Below are 9437 nucleotides of genomic sequence, written 5' to 3' on the forward strand. Positions count from 1 at the left end.
AACCCAAGCTTGCGACGCAATATTTTCAAAACCCTGGATACAAGTCCAAAATTTCTCAAATTTGAAGGTTAAGGACATAGAATCAATCGTGGGAATGGAATCGCTTCGTTGATGCAAACATTTTTTTATGTACAAATCATTGATGTTGAGATAAAGGAGAGGAAGTGGGAGAAAGTAAGGAAGGTAAATGTAAACAATCTTGTACAAGTCGTGTAAGGCCCCATATAAGACTTCATCGCAAATGGGGAGTTTAGTATAGACTAGCGCCAAAAAATGAAAGGCCACAGAGCTATGCATCAGCAAACTAATCAGGAGCCAGACCACAAGTCTAGCTACCAGATCACATCGAATGCATGCCGATAGCAGCGGTTTAATCCCATTCAGATAATAACATGTCCAAATTAAGACCTGGCCAGAAATTTTGCAATTAGGACACAGCCACGCGATGCAGATAATAACAAGCATAGTGATTGAAGAAGTCACAAGTTTTAGCATACAATAGCTGCCAACTTCAAATCTCCTACTCCGTAGTAGAATTTTCAGGCAAACACACCAAACGAAGAGGCTGCGAGTATGCGACGCTCAGTGACCATCACTGCATTGCGTTACCAAGGAACGGGTCGCTTAGTGAAAGATCAGACGCTCTGTTGTAGCTCCAAACATGGTCTCCAGGCTCTGAGTGTGCAAGCACCACCAACGGACAATCCTCCTTGGTCGCCCACTCAGCGGAACCCAGCAGCGCCAGTTTGCCCATGGCCTTCGCCATCATAGCAGCATTCCCTGCATCGGGCAGCACCACCACCGCCTTCTGCAGCACCTGCGCTCTTCCAAAGACCAACTCCAGGAACCCAAGCTCATTGGCACCGCCGCTGAACTCATCCAGCACCAGCTTCTTGAGACATGACTCCACACATTCGATCGCAGCTACCTCCCGCCAGAATGTGGGATTGAGCGGGTTGTCTTCGCCGCGGCTTTCACCGCCAATGGACTGCAAAATGAAAGCGTGCGATTCAGGCAAGATGGTTGTACGTGTAGTAGTAGTACTAAGGCAAATTTGTACATAGTGTTACTGATGCCGCAAAATGTGATCTGAGAGAATCGAAGGAGAACAGGGTAAATGATATACAGTCAAAAACGAAAACAGGGTCAAAGCTCAGGACCATAACGTGCAGCGTCTGGACTTGGGGAAAGCATCTCAAGAAGCTGAGCAATGTCTTGACTTCCTTGGCGACTCTGAAATTGACCTTCAACGCTAACAGCTTGACACTTGGAACCATAGCATTTGGACTCACATTTGTTTCCCCAGCCTGCGGATACCAATGAACAGAGATTAGCTCATTTGCAGTCACTGCGAATCGAACTATGCAGCATATCATGGTCTAGCCACCAGTTAAATGTACGAAGGGGAAAATCGAGTGATACCGTCATGATGGTGTTGCCGATCACAAGCACGTGTGTGGCCGTCTCCAAGTAGCCGAGCACGGTGAGCTCAGGAGCATAACCAATCTGCACCTTCATGGTGCGTCCACTTCCAGCGGCGTAAAGGATGAGTCGCTGCAGACGTGGGGCGTGGACAAGCGCGAGCTCGTTGGCCATGGACGACCAGAGCAGCACGCAGCGGACGCTGTCGCTGCTGATTCGGACCCGTGAGGGCCCGGAGAGGAAGCCGCTGCTGGCGATGAGCGCGAGGATCTGTAGATCGGGGCTGCAGGCAAGCACGTGCTGGAGGTCACGCTCCTCCATGACGGTGTGGCACAGTCGGAGCTCCTGGAGGTGGGGGAAGACGTCGGGGCCGCGTGGGAGACCAGCGGTGCTGGGGAATTTCCAGACGCCGAGGTAGAGGCTGCGGAGCGAGGAGCACAGAAAGATGGAGAGCGGTAGGGGAACCTCGAGGGGCCAGGGGCGGTTGACGAATGCGAGGTTCTCCACGCCCTTGGCGGCGAGGAGGCGGAGCCACTCCTCGGCCGCGTACAATTCACGGCACAGGGGATTCATGCCGAGGTGGACGCGGTGGAAGGGCCCCGGGTGGGAAGCGAGGACGCCGGAGATGGCGGAGACGAGGAGACTAGTGCAGTCCCCGATGAGGTCATCGTCCTCGTCAGAAGAGTCGGGCACGTAGGGCAGCAGGTGCTCATCGTCGAGGACGAGGGGCGTCGAGCGCCAGAGGCCGCGCCAGCGAGGGGAGAGCGCGGCCGTGCGGGCGGCGTCCTTGACGGGGAGGCGGGAGACGATTTTGCGCAGAAGGTCGTCGGGGAGCGCGCTGATGCGGTCCTCGCCGCCGCCGCCGCCTTCGGTAGAGGAAGAGAAGGCGGCGGAGAGGGAGGCGGTTGTTGTGACCGGGAAATCCGGGAGGCAGGAGTAGACAATCTCGATGATCTCCTTCAGCGCCATAGTTGCCCGCGATGGCGACGGCCGACGGGGACAGCGGGCGAGGAGGGGAACAGGTTACAGGTGACGTTTTGGTTCCTTTCCGAGCAGAGGGATATAGAGAGTGCGGGAGAGGAAGCTGAGTGGCCTCAGATTGGATTAGGGTTTTGCGTCCGTGGGCCGGATGCATGAACCAGCTGGGCCGACCAATATTCCCCTTCTCTAAGTTTATCCTGCTTCTTTATTTTGTTTTGTCTGCCCTAGGCGTCAGCGAGATCTGTAGCCACCGAAGCCGTTGGATCTCACATTGCTCGATCAATGCAGTGCATACGTTTCAACACAACAATTTTTACATAACTACATCATCATTTGCTGTAGGCCATAAAACGCCGCAACATTATAATATGTTAATGTAGCAAAAAAAATTGTATGCAACAATGTAATATTAAATACATCAAAATATTTGAGGAAAAATCAATGACAGCATATACAACATGTAAGATCAACGAATGCAACACGGAGTCCACTTTACATCTCACCTAGATTCATTGCAACATGTCACATGTGTATGCAGCTAATGATACACGGCTTTGGATCAACTAGAAACATCGTTTGTAACATAAAAAAAACATCAGGATTCACTATCTCCACCATCAATAATAGAGGGACCGACCACTCCTTTCCTACCTCTCTGGCGATGTATCCAGCTCACTTGAGCCCCGTCAGCGTCAGATCAACCCACCATTGATCCATTCCCCTCATCATGTCATCATCCTCGAGCTTGTATCCACAAAGAAGACCGTTTTTTAGACCCATCCATGGTTGTCGTATGGATGTGGATGGATGGTGGGAGAGATACAAGAGTGTGTCTAGCCATGGAAGGAAGGAACCATTGGAGGAGTGGTAAAGGATAGACATGGGAGCAACACAATAATTTCGAAGAGAGGATTCCTAGGGGTTTTACGGGAGAGAAGTTGTAAGCAGTAGATACACCACCTATGTGGACCCAACGGGTGAGGGAGGCTATCATTTGGTAGATTCAAATAATTTTCCTTCTTCTATTTGCAGTAGTTTCTTCGTTTTTGCTATTTTTGTGGGGTGTCTTGTTCTTTTATTCTGGTTCTCTACTAACAGACCAAGTTGGTCCAACTCACAAACACTCAATCTTTTTTTGTGGTTGTAGGAGTTACTTACTTTAGGAGTAGCTAGTCCGCATGTGTTGTACGTATTGCTGGCGTTTGTAATTGTTGGTGTTCGTTGTGACACTTTTTCACCCAATTTCTCGGTAATTAAGCGGGAAATTCTCTACTTAATTAATAGATTGAGACAAAGCTTTTCCCTCTCTTATAAAAAAAGGGTTTTGAACTAATTAGGCGAAGAGTTGTATCAGGCCAATTCCAGAAGGCGCAGAAGACATCGTGGAGGGCGGCAAGGGCGGAGAAGAAGAGGAGGAAGGCGGACATTCTGGCTGAGTACGCCGCGGACCATCATCGACGCTCGACCCGAACTCTGAGAGGTGGCTAGACATCATCGAGTCAACCACGTCGGAGGACACCAAAAACGATTCAGATATTGACATAATGTAAATGTAGTGTGAATGTGAACGTGGTGAATTGTGTGATGGATACTCAAGATAAGGATGCCGGGATATGGGATAAAACAACAGTAGATGATGTTTTCGGAATCATATTTGGTGACGATTCTACAAAACAAAACGACTCTAATTTTACCTTCCATTAGTTGGTTTATCATGGACACAACTCCAGTTTTAGCTTACCGGTGTCAGTTTCTAGGGATAAACCGACTGAGAGGGAGAACATGATTTTCCCGGTCGGTTTTAGAACTGCCTCCAAATAATAGAGTATTAGCTCTAGTTAGCTGGAGGGGATATGCAAAACTGGCTGAGCACAATATTATGAACCGGATATAAAGCTACTAGTGGAACCCGTCGTAGACTTTGTCAAAATAGATAAATAGATTTATGTTGCTATAATGTCATACATCATTAGCTTATGTCTACATGTGAGTTCAAAGTATGTTTTATTTTCGGCGATAGGCTTGGACATGCACCGAATAGACACCAAAAAGAACAACATCAAGAAAATGTGCAGTCTTGGAGCCTCTTTCATCAGCGGTTAGGTTATAAACCATGAAGGCGAGTTTCATGTTCCTTCTTATAGTTAGCTTGGGAGGGTTGAAGAAAGAAACAATGTGTGAAACTAATTAGTTGATTTTTTCTTCTTTGGTGTTTCACATAATACAAATGCCTAGTTTATGTCTTACACATTGTAGTGGGTGACACTGGTAGAAAAAGGGGCTTTAGTCCCGGTTGCGCAACCGGGACTAATTATTAGCGACTAAAGCCCCCTCTATAGTCCCGGTTGCTTACGAACCGCGACTAAATGCCCATCCACATGGGCGGCAGGCGCTCGTCGGGGCGGAGGACTTTTAATCGCGGTTCGCCAGGCCAACCGGGACTAAAGGTCTCCGCGGGTTTAGGGTTTTTACCCCCCTAAATCTGTTTTCTTTCTGTTGTGTTTCATTTCTTTTATATTTTATTTTGTGCTTTATTTTAATTTCAAAGAAGTTTCAGTACACATATTCTACGCTACTATATACACGTTGATGCATATGAATATATAATTTCAAACAAGTTTGAAATTTCAAACAAGAACAATTCAAGAGGAATATATAATATTCAGTCTCGGGTGACCATATACAAGAACAACTTCAAACAAGTTTCCATATACAATTTATCAAATTATAAGTTCTTCGTTCTCGTAATAGTGTTCTCCTTTAGGATGGAGGACTTCCTTCATCAAAAATCCTGCCAATTCCTCTTGAATTGGTCGGAAGCGAGCTTCTGGATTAAGCTTCTTCCGCATGTCATTCGTCCACATGTTGATATCCTCAGGCCTCCGCTCCGAGGTGAATCGCCGGATGAACTCACACACATAGTTGGTCCCCGGTGGCTGAATATCCATAGCTATCCTTGAAAATGTTAGCTCATCTTTAAATTCACCGGTTATTTTATTTTTGAACCATTTCCAAACCCTACATGGGCAAAGAAATTAAATGAACAAGGGAGTTATTAGTTACTTGATATAAGGAAACGAACGAAAGAGGCCGATATAGTGCGCAAATGATTGAAAATAATTACTTTTGCAGCATTGCTCTTATACTGGACCAATGCTTTGAATCCATATTCAGAGAGTCCATGACGAGAAATCTGGAGTTATCAAATTCAATTGTTAGCAGAATCCAGTGGAACCTGCGGACACGTTACACACACAGTCATGCATAAGTCATCGATTAGACATAACATGCATGGAGTAAACAAAAGGGAATGTGCACAAGACAGAAACACTCACCCAAAATGGTAAGGAAATAGAATTTGGCTTCTGAGTGACTGCTCTTTAAGAAACCGATACAAGTCTTTCTCCACGTCTTGGGGGTATCTTTCTAACACATATTCATTAATGATATGTGGGTCAATAAATCCAACATTCAAGATGTTCTTTCTTTTGCATTCCCCAAGGTTCATTCTGTATAATAGCGTACACAAGAATATAGTTAGGACAATATAGTGCAAGTAATGATAGCGTACAGAATAAATAAATCACTTACAGAACGTAGCAACTCAGGATAGATTTGTCGAGCTCGCGCAGATTGAAGAACTGGAACAATTCACTCGTATGAATTTGTACATGGTACTGTTTGAAGTGATGCTCCTCTCTAACTTCCGCATAAATATATTCTTTGCCGGCCTTATTTTTTATGAAATCCTTGTACCAGCGTAGCAGACTTCGCATGTGTTGGTAGACTCGCTTCCTGCGCAGACTCGACGAGAGGCCCATTCGGCACATATTTAAATGCCACCTCACTTATTGGCGCATCCTCAAGGCCTAACAATGCATGAAGAGTCATATTGAACTCGATCGCTTTTTCTTTGGCCGCCGTTACATTCATTCCTTGTTCTCCAACAGCTGCTATGATAGCGGGGTCCAATAGTTCCATGTCCTTATCCATATCGGCTCGGAAGGACGACGCCGTCGTATGGGAAGGACCGACTTTCACTATGATCCAGTGTGCAGCCTAGATTTTTCATACCATTATCGCATCCTGGGTATAGCGACTTCTTGTGATCCTCTAACATGCGATCCAAATTCTCCCTCTCCTTTTCAGTTTCGCAGCGTCTCCGTGCATCAGCAATGGTCCGACCAAGATCATCAGCGGGCTCATCACGTGCCTCTTCTTCACCTTCCCCTTCACCTTCTCCACCTTCAACATCCTCCATGAAAGTATCACCGAAATGATCAGGATAGTTGTCATCGATATCATCCCCTTTTTCATCTTCTTCCATTCTAACCCTTCTTTCTCCATGCTTGATCAAACAATTATAGCTTGGCATGAAACCGTGCTGAAGCAGGTGCACGTGAACGTCTCTTGAGGAAGAGCAACCCTTCTGATTCTTACAGGCAGCACATGGACAGATAACAAAAACCCCTGCTTGTTCGCATTAGCCACTACGAGGAAATATTTCAAACCCGTAATGAACTCGCCGGAGAGTCGGTTACCGTACATCCATTGCCGATTCATCTGCATTATTATTATATAAAGTATATAATTAACCATCATGCATTTGTTAAACTAACTAGCTAGAAATAACAGAAATTAAACAATGAAGTACACACATGCATATTTTATCAATGACACATGAAAGGTTCAAGTTGCTAACCGCGATCGAGGAGGAAAAATAAATGAGAAAGCTCAAGTGTATCTCGGACACTTCATATCATGTTTGTTTCATGCTCTCGGGCATTTCATCGAAGACCTTGTGTGCATAAGAGGATTCAAAGGCAAACCCACCACCCCCTTGTGAATGGAAGTGGAAATGGCTAAGTGAAGTGTGCTGAAGAGCATTTATAGGGATGGGCCTTTAGTTCCGGTTGGCCTGGCCAACCGCGACTAAAGGCCTTCGGGCCAGGCCTGAGGACCTTTAGTCGCGGTTGGCCAGGCCAACCGGGACTAAAGCCCCTCCCGTCCACCAGCTGTCGACCGAGCATGCTGGGTCCAGACCTTTAGTCGCGGGTCGCCTCCCAAACCGTGACTAAAGACCCCATTAGTCGCGGTTCGAATATTTTGGGGACTAAAGGGGGCGTATGGAAGCCTCTTTTTCTACTAGTGTGATCATATTGCACATGAGATTTTCCATGTTTGTTGTGTATTGAAATTTTAGGACTTTACCAATTGCTCCTGCCTATGTTCTGTCTGGGGGGAGGAGGAGGTCTAAGAACCATATATTGCCTATGTTTTGTCTGGGGGGAGGAGGAGGTTGATACGTCTCCAACGTATCGATAATTTCTTGTGTTCCATGCCACATTATTGATGTTATCTACATGTTATATGCACACTTTATGTCATATTCGTGCATTTTCTGGAACTAACCTATTAACAAGATGCCGAAGTGCCGGTTCTGTTTTCTCGCTGTTTTTGGTTTCGAAATCCTAGTAACGAAATATTCTCGGAATCGGACGAAATCAACGCCCGGGTTCCTATTTTACCCGGAAGCATCCGGAACACACGAGAACCGCCGGAGAAGGGGGCAGGGCCACCACACCACACCCCGGCGCGGCCAAGGGGAGGGCGCCCCCTAGGGTGTGGGCCCCCGGAAGCCCTCTCGCGCCGCCTCTCCGCCTATATAAAGCCCCCGACCTAAAAACCTCGGGCGTTCGACGAAAACCACGGAAACCTTCCCGGAGCCGCCGCCATCGCGAAGCCAAGATATGGGGGACAGGAGTCTCTGTTCCGGCACCCTGCCGGAGCGGGGAAGTGCCCCGGAAGGCTTCTCCATCGACACCGCTGCCATCTCCACCGCCATCTTCATCACCGCTCGCTGCTCCCATGAGGAGGGAGTAGTTCTCCATCGAGGCTCGGGGCTGTACCGGTAGCTATGTGGTTCATCTCTCTCCTATGTGCTTCAATACAATAATCTCATGAGCTGCCTTACATGATTGAGATTCATATGATGATGCTTGTAATCTAGATGTCATTATGCTAGTCAAGTGAGTTTTACCTATGTGATCTCCGGAGACTCCTTGTCCCACGTGTGTAAAGGTGACGAGTGTGTGCACCGTGTGGGTCTCTTAGGCTATATTTCACGAGAATACTTATTCACCGATGAATGGCATAGTGAGGTGCTTATTTATATCTCTTTATGATTGCAATGTGTTTGTATCACAATTTATCTATGTGCTACTCTAGCAAAGTTATTAAAGTAGTTCTATTCCTCCCGCACGTGTGTAAAGGTGACAGTGTGTGCACCGTGTTAGTACTTGGTTTATGCTATGATTATGATCTCTTGTAGATTATGAAGTTAACTATTGCTATGATAATATTGATGTGATCTATTCCTCCTACATATGCATGAAGGTGACAGTGTGCATGCTATGTGATACGTCTCCAACGTATCGATAATTTCTTGTGTTCCATGCCACATTATTGATGTTATCTACATGTTTTATGCACACTTTATGTCATATTCGTGCATTTTCTGGAACTAACCTATTAACAAGATGCCGAAGTGCCAGTTCCTGTTTTCTGCTGTTTTTGGTTTCAGAAATCCTAGTAACGAAATATTCTCGGAATCGGACGAAATCAACGCCCGGGTTCCTATTTTACCCGGAAGCCTCCGGAACACACGAGAACCGCCGGAGAAGGGGGCAGGGCCACCACACCACACCCCGGCGCGGCCTACGGGGGCGCGCCCCTAGGGTGTGGGCCCCCTTCGACCTTCCTGCGCCGCCTCTTCGCCTATAAGAAGCCCCTGGATCGGAAAACCCTATCACGATTGACGAAACCCACAGAAACCTTCCAGAGCCGCCGCCATCGCGAAGCCAAGATCTGGGGGACAGGAGTCTCTGTTCCGGCACCCTGCCGGAGCGGGGAAGTGCCCCCGGAAGGCTTCTCCATCGACACCGCTGCCATCTCCACCGCCATCTTCATCACCGCTGCTGCTCCCATGAGGAGGGAGTAGTTCTCCATCGAGGCTCGGGGCTGTACCGGTAGCT

At 47.3% G+C, this 9437-nt stretch overlaps 1 protein-coding gene across 1 annotated transcript; it reads right to left on the reverse strand.

Annotated features, from left to right (window-relative positions):
* Positions 1-592: 592 nt before the first annotated feature.
* Positions 593-2391, reverse strand: LOC124663567 (FBD-associated F-box protein At5g60610-like). The gene is made up of 3 exons (XM_047201255.1): positions 1423-2391; positions 1071-1307; positions 593-988 (listed from the first exon to the last, which is right to left on the reverse strand). The coding sequence occupies exons 1-3, from the start codon at positions 2389-2391 to the stop codon at positions 593-595; spliced, it is 1602 nt and encodes a 533-aa protein (XP_047057211.1).
* Between the last annotated feature and the right edge of the window lie 7046 nt (positions 2392-9437).

This window comes from Lolium rigidum, chromosome 6, assembly GCF_022539505.1.
Source record: "Lolium rigidum isolate FL_2022 chromosome 6, APGP_CSIRO_Lrig_0.1, whole genome shotgun sequence".
NCBI classification, from domain to species: domain Eukaryota; kingdom Viridiplantae; phylum Streptophyta; class Magnoliopsida; order Poales; family Poaceae; genus Lolium; species Lolium rigidum.

Coding starts and splice junctions, on each gene's coding strand:
- LOC124663567 (XM_047201255.1), bottom strand. CDS start 2,391: ATGGCGCTGAAGGAGATCATCGAGATTGTCTACTCCTGCCTCCCGGAT. Junction 1,308..1,422: donor TCGGCAACACCATCATGACG/GTATCACTCGAT, acceptor TGGTATCCGCAG/GCTGGGGAAACAAATGTGAG. Junction 989..1,070: donor GATCACATTTTGCGGCATCA/GTAACACTATGT, acceptor TTCATTTTGCAG/TCCATTGGCGGTGAAAGCCG.